The sequence below is a fragment of the Xyrauchen texanus genome, chromosome 6 (assembly GCF_025860055.1).
Source record: "Xyrauchen texanus isolate HMW12.3.18 chromosome 6, RBS_HiC_50CHRs, whole genome shotgun sequence".
Taxonomy (NCBI): Eukaryota; Metazoa; Chordata; class Actinopteri; order Cypriniformes; family Catostomidae; genus Xyrauchen; species Xyrauchen texanus.
This window is the reverse complement of record NC_068281.1, coordinates 8,820,380-8,846,810: the sequence shown is the minus strand read 5'-3', so window position 1 is coordinate 8,846,810 and position 26,431 is coordinate 8,820,380. Positions and strand designations below refer to the sequence as shown.

Sequence of the window (26,431 nt, the reverse complement as noted above, 5' to 3'; positions counted from 1 at the left end):
AGGCCTTCTCTGCTGGCCTAAACACTATCAGAATCACTGACTTGCACTATAATATATTCTTTCCATGAATGAGTATTACATTATTCCAAATAGTCCATTCTCTTAATTTCATAGCCTTTCTCTTGGTTGCGCTGCTTTTAGTAGTGTATGTTTATGTTAGAGCTTTTATCCAATCATATTTCAGCCATCATGTGTTGCCAGGGTCAAAGAAATCTGCCTCGAGGCCTTCAGAGTCGATAGTGCGGGCGCCTGTAGCTTAAAATGAATGGCAATGAATCTGTTGCTTTAACCAATCAGATAATCAGTCAAATATAATCAGCCAATCAGATTTCGATGTGACTGCACCCGGGGCTTTGACCGGGGCCATCTAGCAGTACAATAACGTCAGCATTTTCACGTCCTTTGATTGGATTTTCAGAGCGCGTACTATTACTGGTAGTCAGAGCTAACCGCATCTGTAGTGAACCTGTCAGTCAAACCTCTTAACTTCAACCCGCCTCATGAATGAGGAGCAGCTTAGTGATGGGTCGGTCATGAATGGTTTTTAATGCTCTGGTTCAAACAGTTGAATGCACTAGTAGTTATTCAGTTTAGTAGCCATGAAAATTATAACTTTTTTAAAGAATGTTGCAGTGCTTATTATAAATGAGTTATCCATGCACAATATAATTTTTCTAATATATTAATATGCCCTTGTAATCTTTAATCAAAAACGCTAACTCACCCATCCACCCCACCCCAGTTAGCAATGCCCAACTTCCTACAATCCAATGGGACATTTTCACATATACAATATATTTTCGTTTTATGCCAACTTTAATCACCACTCAAAATTAAAACGCTGTCGTCATTGAAGCACACGCTGAAACAGGAGCACATAAACTGATAGGGATTCACTGGTTACACGGATAGTATTCAGTACTTTAGATACAATACATTTATCAATATATTTCTTCAAATTTTTGTAGATTTCTTAACATGTCCCATACACTTACATGCTTGTTTTTGTTTCTCCCTGCAGGTAAATTGCGTAAGCTGCTAAAATCAAGATCAGGGGAAAAAGGTGATAATTGTACCATGTAAAGATGTTTGCAGATTACACTTGTAATAGTTGTAGTGTTTCTGTGAAAACCCTAAAAGGTTATGTACAACATCAAGGGCTACACAGAAATGAGGCACATTACCTATATGCATGTTGTATGGCAGGTTGTAAGTTACGCTTCAGAAATTACAACGCATTTAAATGTCATGTTTACCGTCATCATCGGCAGTCATCTTCTGCGTCACAGTGTGAGTCTTTGTGTATATGATTTTACTGGATTTGTATTACTCTTGCAAAATATATTACACAACATGAGTCTATGATTATGTCCTTTATTAAGGTCAAAGTGATGTGTCTGAAAGCCCTTCCAGCAACCGACTGTCCTCTAATAAAGCCATTGACAGTCCTGATGAAATGTCCCTTTCTGGTGAGTACATCGTGTACTGAATGCCTTTAATGGGACCTTTAGCTCTATTTTAGATCTACTTCTAGTATTTCAGGAAAGTTTGATGAATTTTGTTACATTTTTCACATAAAGAATCGTAGGGTGAACATTTCATTCATCACACCTGAATTTGCTTGTTAGGTGTTTGTCAATGATATACCCAACCTTAAATAATGTTCACACACTGTTGTACAAGCCATAATTTATTGAAAGACCATAATATATTATAAAACCGGATGTAAATATGTTAGGCTTTTCCAGCTCTGGCATCTCCTAGTGTATCATCTGTTTCTTTGATGGATTGAAACATTAACTAACCCACACCCCAAATTTTTTATTGTGTGGACAAATAGATGGCTTTACAGTGCATGTAGCATTATTTCATAACAGCCTATGTTCTTTGTGTACTTCTGCATCTCTTTAGGTGCCTACAGCTCAGCAAGTTCAAACTCAGTGTTAACATCTAGTTCAAGTGTTGGTTTCACACCTCATCAACTGCCTGACAACAGCTGGCATTATAGTTTTGAAATTCCTTGGAAGAAGATGCTATCTGAGATCATCGGACAACTGGAAACAGGGACGCGTCCAACAAAAAGTGAGAGACTTGAAATTATACGACTGATAGTGAGTGAAATATTAACAATATGTTATACATCCTCACACTCTGTCACACAAATCCTCACACACACTCACTCCCACATACTCACATACACTCTCACACACATCCTAACATACTCTCTCTCACACCTCCTCACTCTCACTCTCTCACACACATCCTCAAACTCTGTCACACAAATCCTCACTCTCTCACCCACATTCTCACATACACTCTCACACACATCCTTACACTCACTCTCTCACACACATCTTCACATACACTATTACACACATCCTCACTCTCACACACATCCTCACACTCTGTCACACAAATCCTCACATACACTCACTCCCACATCCTCACACTCACTCCCACATACTCACACACATCCTCACATACACTCTCACACACATCCTAACATACTCTCTCTCACACCTCCTCACTCTCTCACACACATCCTCAAACTCTGTCACACAAATCCTCACATACACTCTCACACATCCTCACTCTCTCACCCACATCCTCACATACACTCTCACACACATCCTTACACTCACTCTCTCACACACATCCTCACATACACTATTACACACATCCTCTCATATGTTCATTCTCACACTCACTGTCACACAGATCCTCACATACACTCTCACACACATCCTCTCATATGCTCACTCTCACACACATCCTCACACTCACTCTGTCACTCACTCTCTCACCCACATCCTCACACTCTCTCTTACCCACATCCTCACTCTCACACACATCCTCACACTCACTCTCACACATACGCTCACTCTCACACATCCTCACACTCTTCTCTCTTACCCACATCCTCACTCTCTCACACACATCCTCAAACTCTGTCACACAAATCCTCACATACACTCTCACACACATCCTCACTCTCTCACCCACATCCTCACATACACTCTCACACACATCCTTACACTCACTCTCTCACACACATCCTCACATACACTATTACACACATCCTCTCATATGCTCATTCTCACACTCACTGCCACACAGATCCTCACATACACTCTCACACACATCCTCTCATATGCTCACTCTCACACACATCCTCACACTCACTCTGTCACTCACTCTCTCACCCACATCCTCACACTCTCTCTCTTACCCACATCCTCACTCTCACACACATCCTCACACTCACTCTCACACATCCTCACACTCTCTCTCTTACCCACATCCTCACTCTCTCACACACATCCTCAAACTCTGTCACACAAATCCTCACATACACTCTCACACACATCCTCACTCTCTCACCCACATCCTCACATACACTCTCACACACATCCTTACACTCACTCTCTCACACACATCCTCACATACACTATTACACACATCCTCTCATATGCTCATTCTCACACTCACTGTCACACAGATCCTCACATACACTCTCACACACATCCTCTCATATGCTCACTCTCACACACATCCTCACATTCACTCTGTCACTCACTCTCTCACCCACATCCTCACACTCTCTCTCTTACCCACATCCTCACTCTCACACACATCCTCACACTCACTCTCACACATACGCTCACTCTCACACATCCTCACACTCTCTCTCTTACCCACATCCTCACTCTCACACACATCCTCACACTCACGCTCACACATACGCTCACTCTCACACACATCCTCACATACGCTCACTCACACATGCTCACATGCACGCTCTCACACACATGCTCACATGCACGCTTTCACACACATGCTCACATTCACGCTTTCACACACATGCTCACATTCACTCTCTCACACGCATCCTCACATACACTCTCTCACACGCATCCTCATACACTCTCTCACACGCATCCTCACACTCACTCTCACACGCATCCTCACACTCACTCTCACGCATCCTCACACTCACTCTCACACGCATCCTCACACTCACTCTCACACGCATCATCACACTCACTCTCACACACATACGCCACTCACTCTCACACACATACGCTCGCTCACTCTCACACACATACGCTCACTCTCACACACATCCTCATACTCACTCTCTCACGCATCCTCACTACGCTCTCAACATACACATACACTCACAACATAGTCTCTCTCACATGCACATCTTTGTTGCCAATGTCCACATCCCCTGTGCAAATTCCCACTATTCTGCTACTTTTATTGCTAATATATTAAGAGCATATTTTACAGAGATTTCTTTTTTTTTTCTTTTTTTATTCGACAGATGCCTTTTCAAGATCAACCCAGAGAAGGGATCAAAAGTAGAAAAGAGCACATCAAGAAAGCAACTGGCAGTCAGTCCAAAGGTGCTTTCACTGATCAACAAAATTGCGGACTATGAATGGATGGAGTAAAACCTTTGGAAGTGACTATATGAGTGTTTAATTATTATTATTTTTTCTAATCTATCTGTTGACAAATTTTTATATTGGTGTATTGTTGTAGTTATGAATTAGACCGAGTTATACTAATGGTTATATTGGTATATTGTTGAATTAAACATTAAAAAGGATGTGTGTGAGCTCAAGAAAATACAGAAATTTGTATGTAAAAACTGTGTATTGAGTTATACTAATGGTTATATTGGTATATTGTTGAATTAAACATTAAAAAGGATGTGTGAGAGCTCAAGAAAATACAGAAAAATGTATGTAAAAACAGTTTTTTGAATAAAGGAAAATTACTGTAATTTTACGTGTTGGTTATTTTCTGTAATTTTACGGGTTTTTTCTGGCACCCCAGCTGCCAGAATTTTACCGCTTTTTTACGGGATTTAAATAAAGGAAAATTACTGTAATTTTACGTGTTGGTTATTTTCTGTAATTTTACGGTTTTTTTCTGGCACCCCAGCTGCCGGAATATTACCGTTTTTTTAAGGGGATTTTTTTTACAGTGTGTAATAAGTGCACTGTAAGTCGCTTTGGATAAAAGCATCTGCCAAATGCATAAATGTAGTATTAATTGTATGTTCAACACACACTTTTGGTATGTATTTCTAGATATATAACAAATGATCCTTTGTATTTTAATTTAGGCTACAAAAATAAAGGAATTATTTCTTGAAGGATATTTACTGGATAGATTCAATTCAGTATTGCAGATTCAATACCAGGTTGCATCAGTAAATTTCGTTTTAGTGGGTAGTTAACTTTCCAAAATACTTTTTTGGAAAGTTGTCCTGGGGTGTGACATGATACACTCCATCTAAAAATATTTGTAACCACAATTTGCAATTTTTTTTTTTAATAATAATTATACATGCATATTTTATGGCCTCACATTAGTTGAGAGACTACATACAATATTTGCACTTTTAAAAACTCATGTAACACACCAGGACCATTTTACATAAACTAGAAGGTAAAGGATTATTAAAAATGATGAAAAACTTTAAACAAATGTTGTCACAGGACCGAAGACATATTCAGTAACACCTTACATAAATGTTGCATTCATTAACTACATTGGTTAACTTGAACTAACAATGAACAACACCTTTCCAGCACTTATTATTCTTGGTTATTCTTAATTGCAATATATACTAGTTCATTTTTCAGCATTACAGTTGCATATTTGAATTGTAGTTTAAGCATTATAAACAAAGATGAACTAATAAACAGTTGTAAATGTATATAAACTAACTTACTGAACAGTATTAAACCTCAAGCATTTACTAATGTTTCTGAAAATAACCTTACTGTAAAGTGACCATATATCCTTTCCCTTCAACATTTATATAAATATTAAAGGAATATTCCAGATTCATTAGAAGGTAAGCTCAATCGACAGCACGTGGCATAGTGTTGGTCACCACAAAATGTATTTATACTCATCCCTCCTTTTCTTAAAAAAAAAGAAATAAAAATGTTAATCTTGGTTCCATTGAAGCACTTACAATGGAAGTGAATGGGGGCCAATTTTTGAATGTGAAAATACTCACTGTTTCAAAAGTATAGACACAAGACATAAACATTGTTTTAACTTACTAACCGTTTCTGTTTAAAGTTATAACCAATTTGTAAACTTTGTTGCAATGACAATGTAATGTCAACAAGCCCTTAAACGAAAATTTAAACTAATTTACAGCTCAAATAATACATGAGTTTTAACAGAAGAATTAAAGTGCTTTTATAAAATTATAAGCTTTACAATTCTGCCTTTAAACCCTCCAAGAATTGGCCCCAATCACTGCCATTGTAAGTGCCTCACTGTAACCAGATTTGTGCTTTTTTAAAGTTATACTACCAACAAAACAGTCACACCACAGTTGGAAATTAGCAGCAGATGCATAATCAACATTTATTGCTATGATCAATCTTAATTACAAACCAACTTTCCATTTCCCTGTTTATATACCTCAAATACAACTTTGTCCAGCACTGAATTTCAGGCAATATAAAGTATGTGTTGATACTAGAGCCCATTCAGCCCCCATTAACTCCAGATCAATGTTAGCATTCATATCTGTGAATTATGTTTGAGTGGTTTCAAATGATTCTAGACCAGAGCTTGGGGTTCTTCTCTTGAAAGAACACTGGAGCAATGATGCCACTCTGATACCTCCAGTATCCCTTCCCCATCAGAATACCAGGATGTTGAGTGATTTTAAAAATCAGTGATCCGTTTTGCCAGAGGCGAAGGCCTACAGGCCAGGCACAGTGAATCAGGCAGCTTGGTACCCACCATGCCCACCCCAGGGAGGGCATTGTCCTTTGGGTTTTCACTCTCTCAACTCAGGAGAAATAAAACGTTTCCATTATAGATCTCTCCAAATAGGTTTAGAAATATAATTCTTTTTTTGTACAACAGTTCTAAGTTAAAACAATTAACACTGTAGCTAAAATACTGCACTAGTAAAATTGTCCCATCAGTGTGACCTAAACATATTCTGTCTTTCTGCCCTTTTTTTGTTATTCAGATGCTAATTCAGGTAAATGTGACTACTACACAAGGCCATGTTAAAACTTCAGAACAACTGTTGGCAGATCCCAGCCATTAGTTCATGTCACAGTGGCTGAACTATGTGGTCCCACTGGCTTCCTCCATTTCTCTCTGATATCTCAGCCCATTGGCTCAGCAGAAAACATTCTTTTGCATTTAGATGATTTGGTTCCTGCCTCTTCTATGACAGCTTTCAGGTGATGTGTTCGGATGATAAACAACTGAATCCAGAAGTCGTCCACAGTAAAATGTCTCATGAAGACCATTTTCATGATGTCACTTTTTGTTTGTTTTAAAACAGAAAATCAATTATCAGGTTATCGTCCTTGGACACGTCCCTTTCAGTGGGAGAATGAACCCAAAAATATAGAAATGGGTGGGAAAAGTAACTGTTAGCCAGTGATAAAAATAAATATGGAGTAGTAAGTATTAAGTATGAACTGAGCTGGTCCAGTAAGTGTGATTACAGAATGTGTTAAAGTGTGTGAGTTTGTTTGTGAGTGTAGTCGTATGAGTTTTTACCTATCACACACTCTCAGAATGAAAATCTAGCGGCCTCCACTTGCATTTACAAGACCATGGAAATCCTCCCAAGCTCTGAAAGACCACACACACACACATCAAATATTTCCCATATTTATAAGCACGGTCAAATATAACAATCCTACACATAAATAAATAAGCTTTTCTACTTTGTTGAAATTTAAACATCCATTATTTGCCAACAGTAAGCATTTGGACACTTTTGGACACACAAAAACAAATGTATGAATGTCATTGCATTAGATGCAAAATTTCTAACTAATTTCAATGTGGCATCTGCAAACAAATTATGCTAGACCTTTTCTCAGAACTAACTGTATTAAATTAAAACTTCTAACCAAAGAGTCCCAATGTTCACAAAGTCCAAACAGGTGTCCTAGAAGAGTAACCACTAGTGCAGTTCATGACACTAACTGTTGACATGTTTCACCAATTCTGACAACCAGAAAGTGTCCAAACACTTTTTGTCTTAATTTTCAACAAAATATCTATTGTTTTGTCATATAAACCCATAACAAACTTGATATGTGTTCTATAGTGTTCAATAACTCACTTGATGCTGTCGGTGTGTGTTTTATACTCCATAATGGTATTTGGAGGCAGATTGAGAACTCTGCGTAAAGTGTCTCTAATGCGTGCAGTGGTGGCCTGGTCACTGGCTGTCTTATTCCAGATAGAAATGATATCCTCCTTTAAACAAAAGCACAGATATTTTTATTTTTTTATTAAGAAGAAATATCATTGCACATCCACAGCTAAATAAAATGTTTTTAGTTTTTTTTAGGTAATGCCTTAAAACTCATTTCGGCTCTGAGACTCAATAACCTCATTCACACTGGGCTCTGATCCCGCGATTTTCCCGGGATAATGGCAGAGGATCCTTCTGTGTAAACGCAAGCAAGAGCCGGAGTTACAGAAAATGTGTTCCTGGGATCAGACCCTGGTAATATTGCCGGGATCAATCCCGGAATGTGTCTGTATGAATGAAGGCAGAGCTGATACCGTGAACGGTGTGTGTTGTAGTGATGACGTATTTATCATGCGAAGGAGAAAGTTTGTATGCAGAAAAGAGATATAACAGTCAGTGGCACCTACAGCTGTAGCACTCCGATTGACCTGAGAAACATTTGCTCTCAGAATATTTCACCAATCATGAAATGTATCCCGTATTTCTGTTGGCTGTTTAAAAGAACTAGCAATGAACAATTTGAGAATGAATCATTATTTTCAGTTATTTTCAGTGAATTGGGAAAAGTCTTTTTGAGTGGTAACTTTGAGAAACTTCAGCTAGTGCTGTTGCATGTGAACAAGGGGCTGTTCAAACTGAATTCACTAGATAGATGTCTTTTGACAACTGCATCACGTTTCACTGTGTTTTTAGCATCTCTCATGGGAGCGCTACATTTTTAGATGCTGCGTGAAGTTAAAAAGAACTTCTTCAACTGATAAAAACGCGTCTCGAGACATCTGCGTTTGGCTCTATTTGTTGTGGTGCGTTTTGCTTTTTTAGCACGAAAACGCATCTGTCTGACCGGTTACTGGAAGAAATGCTTTAGCCAATAGTTACATGAATGTAACTCATACTCAAGAAAATAAAACAAATGCTTATCTCAAAGTCACCAGAGTTGAACGCTTTGGTGTTGTTTTTTGCAACAAAAAAAAAATCTCCCAGGGGAGCATGCACCCCCCTAGATATAAGGTTTATTAGGTAGATTTCAGTGCGTACCCTCCGATTAAACCCTGCAGGTGCCCCTGGTAACAGTTTCATGTTAGACTGCTGTTTTAAAAACAGATGGCTGTCATTTACCATTAAACATTTTCTCATTCACGTCACTGTGTGAAAATAAAGTCTGGATTTATTTCTGATTTTTATTTTTTCAAATTTAAGGATTAACATTTATATTGTAAATATAGGTCCAATACATTATTGTTATGTAGGCTAATGCAGTCAACAAAAGCTAATTAGAGTCAAGAGTTGGCAAACCTGACATCCAATTAATGAGGTGTGGGTTCGAGCTACCTTGACTTATAAAAAGCACTCAAACATTTTGAGTTTGTTATTCACAAGAAGCATCTGCTGAAGTGGACCAGGCCTAAAAAAAAAAGAGATCACAGAAGACCTACGATCAAGAATGGTTGCTTTGCATATAGCTGGAAATGGTTAAAAAGTTATCTCAAAGAGTTTAGATGTTCATCTGTCCACAGCTAGACAAACTGTCTATAAATGGAGAATATTTATTACAGTGGCTACTTTCCTAGAAGTGGCCGACCAGCCAAGATGACTCAAAGAGCACAGCAGAATGCTCAGTGAGGTTAAAAAAATAACCACAGAGTGACAGCTAAAGACTTGAAGGAATCATTGGAACTGGTTAACCTCTCTGTTCATGAGTCTACTCTACAGAAAACATTAAACAGGCATGGTGTCAATGGCAGGACACCATGAAGGAAGCCTCTGCTTTCCAATAAAACATTGCTGAGTGCCTGAAGTTGGCCAAAAACCATGTTGACACTCCACAACACTACTGGCTAAATCTTTTGTGGACTGACGAAGCTAAGGATGAATTGTTTGGGAAGATCACGCAGCACTATGTATGGGGTAAAAAAGGGCCCCACATACCAACATGAAAACATCATCCTAACGGTGAAATATGGTGGAGGAAGCATCATAATTTGGGGCTGCTTTGCTGCTTCAGGGTCTGGACCACTTCCCATCATCGAGGAAAAAATTCATTCACAAGTTTATCAAGATATACCACAGGACAAGGTCTGTGCACCAGCTGAAGGTCAGTAGAAGTTTGGTAATGCAGAAGGACAATGACCCTAAACACCTAATCCACTACAGTATGGATAAAAAAAAAAAGAAAATGCACCTTTTGAAAAGCATTGTTTTACCTTGTCTGTGTATTTATTTCATTTTTTTTAGTAGGTAGGCCAATTGACCCTTCGCTAAGCCCTGCCTTAAAAACGTTTCTGACCAATCCTGTATTAGCGACATGTTGCCTAGGATCTGTATAAAAGGGGCTAATGACAAAAATATGAAGATAATGCCAATTAAAGTAATTGCGCAACAGCACCTGGAAACGAACAGACACGACGGCCCCACAGATCTCCTCGCCAACCATGAACTGCTCCCCCAGCATGGCCAAGATCAGATTTTCCCAGCAACGTGATGCCAGGCCTTTACGCAGCCGAATGATCCATTTACCTCCACTCTTATTGGCATCATCCTAAAAAAAGAAAGCGAGTGAAAATTTATGGAACATGCAATGAGTGGAGATTAGAGAGTATGAAGATAAATACAGTTTTTTTAAAGAAGAAAACTGTCATATAATCTGAACATATAATCTGGGAACAATACATTTGACCTTTGCTTTTTTAACTATAACTGATTAAATTAAAGCTACTTATTAAAATATAATACTTTAATAAGCAGCATTACATCATGCAGCACTCACCTCCCACATGGGCTTGATTCCTTCCTTAAACAGGTGGAAATCACTGTGGCCAGTCAGATCACCTGGTCTGATCATGTGACTATAAAAACGCCAGAACTGCTCCACCTACAATTACAAGACAGCTGTTGAGCTATCAATCAAGTGACCAAATGACCTATGGCAAGGAAATCTAACTTTAAACCCCACTGTGCATGTATATGAATGTGTGGTACATGTCTAAATAAATATATCTCCGTCAATGTTCGTTTGTGTTCATGAGTTTATCTGTAGGTACCGAAGCAAAGCTGCCAATCTGTTTGATGTTCTGTTCGTAGCTCTGTGTGCTGGCTGGTCGTCCCGGTGTGCGACGAGAATACCAGAACGTGTAGTTGTACTGAAGAGGGTGTTCACCAGCCCCTGGGACCACTGCCTGCAGCATACACACACAAAAACAAAGTGTATCACACACGATTTGGATCCATTTGATTTATGCCTGACATGTATCCTTTTTTCTCTATCTATCCATCCATCCATCCATCCATCCAACACACCTTTCTCTTGGTAGTGTTTGAATCCTTGTCATCTTCGTCATTTCTGTCCGTCTCCCCGTCATTCGGTGAGCTGTTGTCCTGGTCATGGTCTCCGCTGTCATCATCTTTCAGGCTTAAAAGGGAGACAGAATTCCACATAGCCACAATAACTTATTTATCACCATGGAAAGTACACATACAGTGTCTTCCAACTAGAGGTAGGCGAATATATCGGTGTTATTATATCGGTGTTATTAATCGGTACAGATAGTTGCTTTTTGGAACTATTGGTTATCTGCAAAAATCTATGGCGATATTGTTCCTCTGTGGCCAGCACAAAATCCTTCATATAGTATATATATTGCCTATAAAAGCTTAATTTATTGATTACTTGAATATAGAGCTTGTAATGGAGCCAAGTCTCCGTTATTTCAAAATAAGAGTCCAGATGTATTTTGGGCTTGATTATAGTTAAAAGTCCCATGTTATGCAAAATGTATGGAATTTAGTAAACAATAAATTGCATTTGGGATTTTATATTCAATTTAGACTCACGTAGCCTCTATGTCTGCACCAGTTATAGTAAGGAAAGACTAAAAAAACTATTTTAACATTCTATAAGCAATTAAAAAAAAATGTATAAGCTAATTACAGTTTTCTCAGTCGCTTTGGTACATTTCTCAGATCAGAATTGAAATTCTCAAAACTACCTGTTCAATCTTCACATCATTGTGTCACTTGTGCACATCAAAAAAGCAGTTTTTCATTTCTTTGAACAAGTTGCAAATGCTTTGGTACATCCATACAAATGATTATGTACAATTCTCTGCTGTTTCCTACATTATCAATTGCTTATGACTAGTTGATCAAAATGTATTATAATGGGTCTCTGTTGAATAGTCTCACCCCCCACAACATTTAGGTATTCGTTTATAGCATAAGTCTTTACATGCTAAATGGTTGAACAAGTTGCCATAATATGTCAAGCATATTTCTATACATTTCCATTAGACTTTTTTTCTAAATCTGTCCTGAATTGGCAAATTGCTCCCAGGTGAATCTTGACTTTCTCTAACGAAGGTGCATCTCATGAACCATCAACTGGCAAGTATATATAGCCGGAGCACAACACAATGTTACAATGTCTGACAATGGAAGGACAAGGAATTGGACTGGGTCAACAGCCAGAGAGAAGAAGAAGAGGAAGAGGAGTGAGGCTGCGTGGCGGAGGAGTTGGGAGGCAAAACAGAGGAAGAGGCAGAAGAGGCCGAGGACATATGCGCATTCCTGATGAGATAAGAGCCACACTTGTAGACCACGTTCTCAGTCATGGGCTTACAATGGCCGAGGCTGGTCGAAGGGTGCAGCCAAAACTCATTTGGTGTCTTCTGGATATAGCGTATAATGGAACTAGAAGCAAGTGAACCACCGCACAGCTTCTTCAACATGGATGAGGCTGGCTTCAACCTAACGAAACGCAGAAGGCGTGGTCGAAATATCATTGTGCCAGGCCAACGGGGCGGGAACATAAACATGGGTGCTGCTATCTCTGAAAATGGTGTGCTAATGCATATTCCCATTATTGGGCCATATATGGGAATATGCGTTAGCACACCATTCTCAGAGATAGACAAAGCGTCTTCTATGGCCCAATAATGGGAATATGCGTTAGCACACCACTCTCAGAGATAGACAAAGCGGCTTGTCACCTTTTTAGACACTCTCTACAGGGATCTCATCCCTGAACAAGAGAGGGGTCAAATTGGAGATGACCTGCCAAAGTACGTGATAGTTTGGGACAATGTCAGTTTCCATTGCACCAACATCATCAGGCAATGGTTTGCGGCCCACAACAGGATGCTGATGGAGTTCCTCTCACCCTACTCCCCATTCCTTAACCCCATTGAGGAATTTTTCTCAGCATGGAGATGGAAAGTATAGCACTGACATGTTCATTTACACAGATATTTACTTTTGAGAGATGAACTAAGGATTTTGAGCAAGAGACTGGCTTTTGCAGGTAATCCATGGTGTTTTGCTATTTGTACGAATTGTTTTGAGAAATGCACTTACTGTTTTGCAAATGTCGAGGGGGATTCGAGAAATTTACCAAAGCGACTGAGAAAAACTGTAATTGGTCATCTGCCTTTTCCACCACCTTTAATCGGTATCAGCAAAATACAATATCGGTCGACATACTTCCATCCAAAAAATACAATAATTTGTATTCCAATAACAAATTAGATAAAAACAAGCAAAAACATTCCTGTGTCAGTACCTGGGTACAACGATGTTATTAGATGGTAATAACATGGTTTACTAATTATTACCATAGTAAAATACAATGGTATTTATTTACAAGGTACCGTGGTAGGTACAAGGTTTCCAAGGCACTTCAAATGCCATGGTATATGTCCAAACAGACTGCTGTTTTAATTTCTTAATATATAATATAATGTGAAGTAGTTGAAAGAGGTAACTCATTTTCAAATCAAATTTTAGTGGTGACATTACTGTGTGACAATATTGTTGAGGCTTGATTAGAATAGTCGTATGTGACTAACTGGATTACAAATAGGACAGAGGCCCAGTCTGAGTTTGCACATTACCTTATTTGACCCTGTGCTTTCAATTGACAGTGGTTGTGCATTGCTTGCAAACATACTGTATAAGGAACAACACAGGTTATGTAACATAGGACTATCTACTTTACATTTATATTAACATGCCTAATAAACAGACGTGTTTAACTAATATACAAATCCACGCATGTTTACAATCAGCCTTAAGTGCCACATGTCATGCTCCGGCAGAAAGAGTGTCTGCCCGGGTCGCAGAGCACCTGCACCCGCTCAGACACATGCTCAACCCGGTGATCCGTCCTCGGTCTGGAGGCCCTGCGCCTTGAGATCTGGCGCTTCTGACGGGGTATTTGCTAGTTGCATTAACCGCATGCATTCAAATCCAATTTATCTGGACGCAGCAAGGTAAAGGTCCAATCATGCAACTAAAACATGGTGACCTCCCAGCTCATGCCAAAGCTAGTAGACACACCTCTTTCCCTCTCTCTCTCCGCGTTAAAGGGAAGCTTGAAATGCATGCGATTGCAGACTCGCATTAGAAATCCCCGCTAACGTGCAGCGCCGTTTTGATTACTCACGCGTCAAATTTGTTGTTCATTATCTTCTAGGTAGGTGTTGGGTTCTGCTCTTGCGCCGACCGCAGCCCTGTCAATTCCGCAGCAACGGCGGCGCGCACCAGTTGTGGCGACGCGCACGTCTTTAACTGAATTTCCCTTAGGACTCAGTACACTTGACATTGCGTGGTTACGCATATGGGCAGTGCCTTTATACACGACCTAGTTGAAACCTCTACAATAACGCCAATATTCTAATATTGGCTATGGTGTTTGAGCCCCGCCTGTTTTAGCACTAAACTCTCTGCTATAAAAACAGGTGCACAAACACCATTTCCTCACAATTTCCCTCTGCCCTCTACCTTCGCTGTCGATATACAGGAGTCAGCGGGCGGAATCTTCGCAGGGAAACTTTACGCTCCCCTGCAGTGTTTCCGCCGAAAATCACTCCGCCTCCCGCTGGTGAATCAGCTAACTTGTTATGTAATGTTATTGTTTTGGTAAGGGTTTACTATTCAGTTGTGGGCCTGCTTTTACCTAAAACTGTAACAAAATGGTCGATCTCAAGAGTCTTATATAATTACAAGCTGTAATGTTACAGACGATATCCACAGTAGTCCACGGCTAACTTGCTCAATAACTCTCTATTACCGCCGGTAATGTCCAACCGGGAGTAAGCCTCTGTTCTCCGTTAATATTTCTGGCAACAAAAGTTCGGCTACACCCATTCCAGCAAAAGATGACTAACTTAGATGCACTACATGTCTTTTATTGAAGCTTTGTTAGGTTCACAATAATCAACATTGTACTTGTAAGAAAGCTACAAAATGAAAACTTACCGCTGTGAAACATCCTGCTCAAGTAGTGTTTGCGAAGGTGGTCCAGGTTGATCAGTTTGTTCTTCCAAACTTTCATTATTTCATTCATTAATGGACTCTGGCTTGAACTAGTATGACAAAAACCAAGGGCACTGTTACCATAGTTACAGTAGTGTTTACAGCTGCTCAGGAAGAATCAGTAGCTGAAACTCAGTTATGGTAGGGGCGTTACATTTCCGACAGACGCTCTACATGGTTGACCAATCAGAGCAGACCGGACTTTTCGGAAAGTGGGGCTTTAAAGAGACAGGAGGTAAATCAGAACGTTTCAGATGGAGTATGAAGAGTGGGGGAAAAGAAAATGTACAGTATGAGAAAAATAAAGTGTTTTTTGAACATTAAATCATGTAAACATATTCTAGTAGACCACAAAAATAAAATTTTGAACCTGTAAATTAACATAATATGGGCTCTTTTACACAAATTCGAGGAGTCTATGCCAGTTTACTAACTTTGTAATGCTGACATAATCTGCAATGATACTTTTTTGTATTAAACCTGAAAAATAAAAGCATTTTCACATGTGGACCCTACTATATGTAAAAGAGAGAGTGTATATTTTAGTGGTAGGTGCTGTAACTGTTTCCCAGCTCACGATGGTCCTATGGCATGCAATGTTTCACAGTATAAATATTCCATGGAGTCATAATAAAGCATAATCAATTAATAAACCTCATTCAAACATAAGAAGTGTTCAGATTCTTTGTTACTGTGTTGCTAACCAAATTACTACAGTTTTACTGAAGTACTTTGTTATTTCGGCAGAAACTAAGGTGGTCAGTGTACAAGGTTGAAAAGCTTTCAAATAAAGTAGGATTACAAGATTTAAATTCAAATTAATTTAATGTGTGGTACCTATATAACAGACAGGAACACAGGGAGAAGTATATCACAGCAGTATATTTGTTTCACACAGTGAATCATTGTGTGGCAGCACCATGTGCTGGCTGGGACAGGGTGTGCAGTGACGCTGCAAGTTCGTCACTAGTGTGGCCTTAATGGGCCTTTCGGACTGTCACACAGGCTATTAGCACTAAAAGAGGCCGACAGGGCAGTGACTGCGTGATGAGCCCCAACTCTGTGGCATACTTCAGAGAGTGTTAGAGCTTCAGTAGAGCCGCGTACCCTCCCACTTATTCAATCCTTGTCTTTCAATCTTTCTCTGGGCCAGTATTACCCCCATCTGCTTTCCTTCACCCAGTTCATCCTTTTGGACGCAAATCAAAGGACAAAGTTATTCATAAAAAACGAGAGCAAAAACTGCTTTACATTATGTAACAAAAGACTTGACACATTTTTTGTCGATATAAAATACACACAAGCATGGCCGAATGCACTACCATTTAAAAGATTGGAATCACCAATACATTTTTGTTCTTGAAATAAGTTGATGCTTCTGTTCACCAAGGATGCATAACATTGATCAGCAACTGCCAAAAACTTTATCACTGTTTGAAATAGATGTTTAAATTAGGGCTGTCAATCGCTTGTATAATCGCTGTCAATATATGTAAATATATAATGATGAAATAATGATACATAGTTATCTTTAAATATTTAAAAATTAGATAAATAAAATAAAAACAAATATTCAGATAATTAAAATGCATTACATTCTTGTAGCAGAAGAGTTAATCATTGACAATACAAAAAGCGGCTTTAGAATGTAATGTATTGTTTACTACTATATTATTGAACATAAGTCAATCATTGGCATACAGTTCACAACAATCCATTTCACAAGTGAATTTGTCAATCAGTTGGAGATTTATTATGAGGGCTTGTTTGAGAACCCGTCAATTTACACCTGCGTCAGACATGCTTGTGTAGTGTCTCGGGTGCGTTAAATCGACAGCCCTAGTTTAAATATATATTTCTTATTTATTTAAAAATAAAATTTTTGCCCAAAATGGCAAAGCAACATTTTCAGCAGTTATTACTAACAAAATACAGTGTCACCTAATCATTGAGAAATCATTGTAATGTGCTAACAGCTGTAAGTTGAGGATTCTTGGGTAAACAGAAATTATGAAGAATACTGCATTTATATGAGTAGAAATAGCCATTTAACCATTAATACTATAAGTGTCTAAACTGTAATTCTTGATAAATCGTAAGAAATACACATTTTCTTTCAAAAACATACAAATATGTGATTCCAAACCTTTAAACAGTAGTGATAAATTCAGTTGGTTAAATTATATATTAATGCACAAGTTGCGACAACAAAACTCCACTTTGCATTGTGCCTAACAACACCCCTCGATACAATATTTTTTCTCTCGCTCTCAGATGTACATAGCCTAAATTATAACACCCATTATACAGCTGAATCTCAACTGGTTGACATATTTCAATCATCAATGGTATTTATTTTTTATTTTTTTTGGTTCTCTCTTGGTTGTTTGCATTTTCTCTTATCTCTGTTCTATTCTCTCTTTGCTGTTTCTGTCTCTTGGAGTCTGGGCAGATTCTGTTCAAGTGTATCACTCTATGGGCGTGTGTCTCTCTGCTGAGTCATGTCTCTGTTGGGCTTGCTGGGCCTGGCTGAAGCTGTATGGCAGCTTCAGTGGTTGTTGTGAGAGATCAGCTCAGTGGATGAGGTTTTAAATGGCTACACTGTTTGTAACACTTCGGAGACTCCTGTCCTACGATTGGAGGTGAAGACCTTCAACACACATCAGCATGGGCAACTAATCCCCTTGCCCAGACTTTCTTCTCATCACAGATATACAGGAGACCTGTGGGAGGAGAGAAAGAGGAAAAAGAGAGGGGCATCTTACAAACCCTTATGGTACATTACTTGCCCTGAAACTGCTTGCAGTATTGTGATTTAACAAAATCAAACAAGAGAGATTAAGTATGAATGCATGAATAGTTAGTGACCATATCTGAATAAAATATTGGTGTTTGCAAATGTGTATATCTGCTAGAAGATCATTTTGTCAACTTCTGGGTGATTGAGTGACCAATTTAATTATGGGTAACAAACTGTATTACCCAGGGAATATCTGCCACCTGCTAAGCCTAACCTATCACTCAAAAGTCTGCAATGCTTCACAACAAGGTGGGTGGTAACTTTCGATACAGAACAATTCACCGAACTCAGAACAAACACAGATCTGTCCATTACATAAATGGTATGATGACACTATACAGTAGTACAACAATGCAGTATATAACAGTAAAAATAATATTTACTTTATTATAGGAGAGTTCAGACACCATGAAGGCTGTGCAAACCATAATATCATCTGAACATAAGAGTTGAAAGATAGTTACCTCCTGAACGGCACGTCCAAGATGCTCGTGACACTGCATTGATTTTCTGTGGAGATGGACAGCTTTAGTACTTTACTATATCAGAACCCAAATATTTAGGACATATCCACACTGATCTTGTTCATTTGAAAACTCTATTTCAAAGTGTGTGGTAATGGAGAGCTTTTTTAAATGTTTTGTTTTCGGTTGAGGAAAACGCCGTTCTAGCATGCATGAAAGGCTTAAACGTAGTGAAACCAATGTGTTTTCCAATGAAAACAAATTAGTTGAACTGTAGGCCTGTGTTAGCTAGTACCAAATTCTTAACATGAAAGTAAAATTTTACCAGTCTTTCCAATTATTAGATTTTAAGTGCATTTTAATTGAATTGACAATTCATGACCATTTGAATTGACCAATTTACAGCATACATTATTTACAGGAGGATGTATGTGTATATATATATATATATATATATATATATAGTACAAAATATATATTTGAAAAAATGCTGAGCTGTTAGTACAATGATGTGTTGTGTTTACCGATGCATCCTGAGCGAAAGGGTAAGTGTAAATTGTGCGCTGAGTTCTGGCTGGTAGGTGGAGGGAATTACGAAATACTCGCCCTTCTGCAGACGGCAGAACACACTGACCTCCTGGGAGTGGGCATGAGGTATACAGCTAACCACCGGAGACATGGCACCGGGGGTTAACAAGGAGTGAGAGCCACCATCAGGTACCTAGACACACACAGTCACATTACATGTTATAAAATTCTAAAGGCATTTTATGACAAAACTTTCATTAGGTTTCGGACAGAGCAATTGAAACAGCAGAGCTACTGAAGTTCTCTGTGTTTTTAAGATGTCTAGATACTCATGATGTTACGTCCATGTATAATTTCTGACCTTATAAATATGGAAGCCGATGGCATGGAGGGCATCTTCGAGCCTGTTTTGACGTAGGGTGACCCTAACGTTGTTACCGCCAGGGTCATATGTCACACTAAGTGGCATGTGGGGGTTCTGTCCATGTGTGGGGAAGTTCCGGCCTCCTCCTGCATTCAAGCCGACAGTCCAACAGCCATGAGAACTGATGGTTTCCCACTCTCCCTCTGAGCATTGCTGGGGAGGATTCGTCAAATTCATCACACTGGAAAGACAGAAACTATTTTTAAACAAGGAGATTTCACTTTGTCAGGACAAAAGCATGGAAGGGATGGTTTACGACTTATCACGTTAAGAAGTCACAGGCACACACTATATTAAAGTACTGTTTACAAGCTGGCCACGGACAGACAGCAAAATTTCAGGAGCGACAACTACATTTAAATGCAGAATTTAATTGTGTTAGCTATTTTGTACTGACAAGTGGGCACCCTGAACTCCACCAGCCATCTCATTTACAATCGATTTGAATTATTTTAAATCTATTATTATGAGTATGTATTTGTGCTGTCACCTGAGGGAGGTAGGACAGGAAGAATTAACTCTTAAGAGGAATCGGCCCTCAGCTCCCTGCAGGAAGGTACTGGGCACCAGCAGGTAAAACCCAGGACTCAGCTGAGTGTGTACAACCACTTCTCGATCATACGCATGTGTGTGTGATACAAGTGGTGGCTTGTTCAACGTCTGCATCAGGTTAAAGTGTTTCTTCTCCACCTATGACATAAACAAAAAGTGTGTAAAGAACTTTAACCCTGTAATTTCTGAGGGTGTTTTTAAAGATTTCCTTTTTCAGTGGCATACCCAAAATATAGGCTTATAACTCGACAAAAAACTAATAATAATAATTTTAAAAAAAGGTCAAGCGTTTGGTATCATTTTAAATAATAATTTTCAAAGTTTTTAATGATATACATTTCAAGACTTTCAGCCTAAGAAACTGCTGAAGAATCCAAAAAAACAGAACAAACAAAAAAACAAACTTAAGCCAAAAATAACTTTATTTTCTTACAATAAAGCGATAAAAAGTTATAGCATTACAAAAATAATTATCCTATTTTCCCAAAATGTCTTCAAGTGTCCAAAAGCCTCTCCAAACAAATAAAACAGAATAATTTTACACAAGATCTAATAACACATGCAAACACAAAAATTACTAAAGATTTGTGTAACATATAGTCCAAAATTATAAATAAATTATCAAAACCAAACACTTCTGATTTGTCTGAAATTTTCAAAGCAATTGCAGCAATTTAGTCATACTGATTACATGCGTTGTAAAGTAAAGTTTCTTAGCTTTAAAACAATACCTTTTTGTTTTGGTCAAGGCTGTAGTTATTAATATTTTGATAAATATTTGCCCATCCAAGCTTAAAGGGTTAAACATGATCTCACGCATACACACAAATTAGAGGTAAATACATAAACACATTTGCATATGTCCAAACACAATCTAATGATCTGGATTCAATACAAATTAGGTTCAATTGAAAGCATTTATAGCATAATATCAATTACCAGAGAAAATAATTTTATAACCGTAAGATTCGTTTTGAGATTATCTAACCTTCCATACATGTAGTGCAATGGCCTGGAGGTGTGGATGCTGCTGAACGCTGCCTTCTGCTGGCGGTTCAGTAAGTGCATACTGCAGCAATGACAGCAAGACTTCTCCCTTCTCACACACTTTCAACCAGTACTTAGGATTGCTGCTAAAAGTGCTGTTGTTACGGCAACCACCTGAAGAGTGACCTTTGACCCAGCGGCCACCAATCTGGTGGCTATGGGTTAGAAAACTTCCTACATGAAGGAAAATGACACAGTCACACTAAACACATTCCTTTATTATTAAACTTGCATCAAATTTATATTAGTAGATAATCAATTTATGAGACAGGTCCTGTAATGTAAATGATCTAATGAATACCAGTGTAGATGCTCTGGAGGTGTCCTGAATCACTGACTGGATAACCCACTGTGACCTCATCAAATTCCTGCTGGAATTCTGCCTCGTCCATCCAGAATTCCCCCACTGCCGTGCGGCCCAGTAGAGACTGAGCACAGGAGGGCTCCAAAGAAGTCCACCCTGATCCACTGGAGAGAGAGAGAGAGAGATAGACATAAAACTCTGTAATTACTACAAACCCAAGTAGAAAAGGTGCACTTAGAATGATGAACATGATATAATGTTAATATGTTCAAATCAGCATGCCCAGATGTAGAAGATTCACAATAATGAAAACAGACATAAACATAAGCTTCCTTTTTTGTATCTTAGGATCGGTAATCACAATCCACTCTTATTGTCTTGAAAAGACAGACCTGGATATTTATTAAAATATCTCCTATTGTGTTCTGCAGAAGAAAGAAAAAGCACTTTTCCACCATCAGGTCGAACGGTTCTGGTCATGGTGAGTAACAGTTCTAGTATTATTTTCAAGGGACAGAGTACTGTTGAATCTATTCCTTTTATGATACAGACGTGTTGGAATACAAGGCATTTAGCACAAAAAGAACACTAGAAAATACATCAGTAGTTGACCAATTTGTGAATCTTCCACCCTATACCTCTCCTTCCATGCTCCGCTCCAGCTCTTCCTCCCCCAGGGGTTTCGTATCCTGATCAGTTGAACTTGTTCTCCAGTTGTCGTTGTCACATTTGTCCATTCCATCACACTCATGGCGTGGAACTGGCCAAGCTCTGGGACACCTTCAGAGATATATATAGAGAGAAAGAAAGAACAAACCCATTACTGATTTGGAATCAAATCAGTTACCTACAGTGAATCCATGTTTACTGCTCTAGAATGTTCAAACAGGATTAGCAATAAACTCAATGGACCAGCCGGTGGGTCCAAAGGGGGGTGCCATATCGTGAAAAAAGTTTACACTTAAAACGTTAATGTCAGAGGTAATGTCAGATTTGATTGATTTGGCATCCCATTTTACGTTGTATGTTTGTCTAATTAGTTGTGAAGGAGAGTAATTAAAGAGCTCATATTATGCTAATTTACAGGTTTATCATTTTGTTTTGGGGGTCTACTTGAATAATATGCTTTACATATGCTTTAAAGTAAAAAAAAAAAAAAAAAAAAAACACATTATCTCATACTGTACATTTCTGCTAAACCTTTTCTAATCCTCTGGCTCAAACACTCTGAATTATCTCCTGTCTCTTTAAAGCCCCCCTTTCCGAAAAGCCCAGTCTGCTCTGATTGGTCAACCACGTAGAGCGTGTGTTGGAAATGTAATGCCCCTACCATAACTGAGTTTCAGGCTTCCTGAGCAACTGTAAACCCAATTGTAACTATGGTAACAGTGTTGTCAGTTTTTGTACCAGTTTGAGTCCGTAATGAAACAAATAATGAAAGTTTAAAAGAACAAGCTGATCGACCTGAACCACCTTCGCAAGCACGACTTGAGCAGGACGCTTCACAGTGGTAAGTTTTCATTTTGTAGCTTTCTTACAAGTACAATGTTGATTATGGTGAACCTAACAAAGCTTCTGGTAAAAGACACATAGTGCATCTAAGTTAGTCATCTTTTGCTGGAATGGGTGTAGCCAAACTTTTGTTGCCAGAGATATGAACGGAGAACAGAGGCTTACTCCCGGTTGGATATTACCGGGTGTATTAGAGAGTTATTGAGCAAGTTAGTCGTAAACTACTGTGGATATCGGCTGTAACATTACAGCTTGTAATTATATAATTATATAAGACTCTTGAGATCGACCATTTTGTTACAGTTTTAGGTAAAAGCAGGACCACAGCGGAATAGTAAACCCTTACCAAAACAATAAAATTAAATAGCAAGTTAGCTGAGCACTACCGTGGATTGCATATGTAAAATTATCGTTTGTAAAAATAAATCCATCTCCACACTTGATCAGTATTCATGATATTTAGAACGAAAAAAAGTCTGCATAATTCTACACTATTGTAGGTAAAAGTGGGCCCGCAGCTGATTAGCAAATCTATTTCAACACAATAACTTAAGCTAGCAGGTTAGCAGAGGCCTACAGCTGTGCGCTGGGTGTACACCGTAGCTACAACACAAAACTCCGCTTTTGAACTCTCGGTAGCAGATAAATCCACCAATAATCAAACATATATAGTTTGTGATCCTGAAGCGCCAGATTGTCTCAACAAAGTGGGAACTGCACCATCTTTCAGGAGTAACCATCCTGAAAATCCAGCATTGGTTGTGGTTGTACTGCTAAATAATTATAATAATTAAAAAATGTATTCTTCAATTCGTCTGCCTTTGCAAGTAAAAACAAAGAGGTTTTGCTTTCGCAGTGAAGAAAACAACATCTTCTCGACATGGTGACACTAACCACTCATCCTGGACACGGCTATAACTACGATTGTTTGAGGGCGGGCCAAAGTAGCCCTTAGGCCATTATGCAAACGTGTTACATAGTGATGTAGATACTTTACAGAAGAAATGTCTGGACTAAAATCCAGCCGTTTCTTGTATTTCTTGAGCAGTGTTGTCTGTGGGAGAGAATAACACCCTTTTGCATGGACTTTGTGCTTTGTAACTTTGTAGACCTTATACATGCACAAACAGCTATATTACACACTAAAGGAAAGGTAAAATCACAAAAAGCATAATAGGGCCTCTTTAAAGGAGTTGACCTGAGATTTTGAAACATTTCATTTATATGCAGTTAATTCCTCTACTAGATTCATTAGAATTGGAAAAGTGTTATCCGGTTCTTTAAGATAGACTATAATATCTTCTGCAAACAGTCCAATAATATGTTCTTCTATCTCTAATCCTTATCCCTCTCAAGTCCTTATTTTGAGAAATCACTTGAGCCAAAGGCTCAATATAGAGAGCAAAAAAGTAGGGATCAAAAACCAGCCCTGCTGTGTTCCCCTGCCAAGACTACATGTGGCCGATAAATCGTCATTCACCTTGATTCTAGCAGTAGGCTACTGATAGATTGTTTTAATATACTTAATTGATTTTTTTATTCAAACCAAATTCAAACACTTGACAAAGAAAATTCCAATTAAAACTATCAAATGCTTTTTCTACGTCAAGGCTCAAAAGTGCCACACTTGTATCTTTTTCTTGAATATATTCAATAATATGTAATGTTTTTCTAATGTTATACTGGGTCTGACGGTTTTTAATAAAGCCTGTCTGATCCTCGTTAATTAAGTCAGGTAAAACATTTCAAATCTTTTGCATATATTTGAGGTGAATAACTTGTAATCTACATTAATAGCTGGAATTGGCCTATATGAGCCACAGCATTCTTTATTTTTTTACCTTCTTTAGAAATTATAGTTATGATGGCCTCCTTCCGTGATGGAAGGAGGCCATCTTCAAGAGTCCAATTAAAAGATCTTAACAATAGAGGATTTAGGGGGGCCTGCGTAGCTCAGCGAGTATTGACGCTGACTACCACCCCTGGAGTCGCGAGTTTGAATCCGGAGCGTGCTGAGTGACTACAGCCAGGTCTCCTAAGCAACCAAATTGGCCTGTTTGCTAGGGAGGGTATAGTCACATGGGGTAACCTCCTCGTGGTGGCGATTAGTGGTTCTTGCCCTCAATGGGGCAAGTGGTAAGATGTGTGTGGATTGCGGAGTGTAGCATGAGCCTCCACATGCTGTGAGTGTCATGCACAGTGAGCCAAGTGATAAAATGCGTGGATTGACAGTCTCAGAAATGTAGGCAACTGAGACTTGTCCTCCGCCACCCGAATTCCTGGAGCCTTTCTCTCACTTGCTGAGTTCTCTCCAAGCTATTGCCTCCAACACGTTGCCAGGCCATACACCGATCTAATTGCTTCTCCATAGAGTCACCTTCAGGATCTGCCACATTTCCATCTTCATTATCCAATGTAGGCCCACTCCTGACCAATCCACTGTTGGCCATCTAGCGTTTGAAGGGCGTCTAAAACCGACTCTTCCTTCCTTTCAGTATTTTTTATTCCAGAGTAGTTTCTGGAGCATTTCCACGGCGTAGTTGTGATCAAATGACAGCATGGTGCCTTGCACCTTTATGCGCCCTGCCAGGCCTGCTTCAAAACAAACTTTTTCACCAAAAACTGAAGAAAGTTCACAATGATTGATCTTGGTGGTGCGTTTGAACTCGGTTTCTGGACTAATTCTGGAAAATGATGTAGCAAGTTATTGTTGCATATTAATATAATGTGACTTTATAGATAAATAATAATGACTTATAAATAAATACTAAAAACATAAAAAATAAAAAACAGTGCAGTGCATTAGCTTAAAAAAAAACCCTGCTATATGGGAAACTGCCATAAGGAAGATATAATTTCCTCTAAATACTTCCTCTATAATTCTGGCAGTTGGAAAGTTGCTAACCACAAATTCAAGGAACTATTGTTGTAAAAAAAATTGGTAATCACTTCAGCATGTTTTTAAAAGCAGCAGTCTTTTCTCATTACCAAAGGCCTGTCTGTCTGCAGTGTATGCTAATATGCTAAAGTGTACTATGTAATCAGATAACTTGTAATATTTATTTTTTACCATAATATCTGAGTTACTTCTTAAATAAAGTAAATAAAATATTTATAAAATAAATAAAAGTTGCTTTTGTACACCACTACTGTCCCTGTATTGTGAGAAATCAGGAATAAAATTGTGCAAACTTTGGGGAGACGACGTAATGCATGA

General features: G+C 38.7%; 2 protein-coding genes across 4 annotated transcripts in view; both read right to left on the bottom strand.

The window, feature by feature from the left end:
* The window catches only part of capn10 (calpain 10), a 139,720-nt gene that overhangs the window by 108,262 nt on the left and 5,027 nt on the right, over positions 1-26,431 (bottom strand). Inside the window, exons 6-13 of one of the 2 annotated variants that reach the window (XR_007970784.1) lie at positions 22,341-22,482; positions 21,700-21,866; positions 21,340-21,572; positions 20,290-20,489; positions 19,737-19,980; positions 19,372-19,568; positions 18,848-18,893; positions 17,373-18,306 (exon numbers count right to left, since the gene is read on the bottom strand). Coding sequence is in view for 1 of the 2 variants with exons in the window: in XM_052129162.1 (XP_051985122.1) it covers positions 18,259-18,306; positions 18,848-18,893; positions 19,372-19,568; positions 19,737-19,980; positions 20,290-20,489; positions 21,340-21,572; positions 21,700-21,866; positions 22,341-22,482 (1,277 nt within the window). In the remaining variant the exon portion in view is untranslated. Of the gene's footprint in view, positions 1-16,419; positions 18,307-18,847; positions 18,894-19,371; positions 19,569-19,736; positions 19,981-20,289; positions 20,490-21,339; positions 21,573-21,699; positions 21,867-22,340; positions 22,483-26,431 lie in introns of those variants that run through there. The other variant, XM_052129162.1, reaches the window with a different exon arrangement.
* On the bottom strand, positions 6,369-14,817 carry eif4e2 (eukaryotic translation initiation factor 4E family member 2). Of its 2 annotated transcripts, none has more exons than XM_052129172.1 (8): positions 14,712-14,817; positions 11,573-11,684; positions 11,317-11,451; positions 11,043-11,147; positions 10,662-10,814; positions 8,141-8,277; positions 7,567-7,641; positions 6,369-7,382 (listed from the first exon to the last, which is right to left on the bottom strand). In XM_052129172.1, the coding sequence occupies exons 1-7, from the start codon at positions 14,729-14,731 to the stop codon at positions 7,593-7,595; spliced, it is 711 nt and encodes a 236-aa protein (XP_051985132.1). In that variant the 5' UTR covers positions 14,732-14,817; the 3' UTR covers positions 6,369-7,382; positions 7,567-7,592. The 2 variants fall into 2 exon arrangements, with proteins under 2 accessions (XP_051985132.1, XP_051985133.1); XM_052129173.1 differs by having other exon boundaries at positions 6,369-7,323.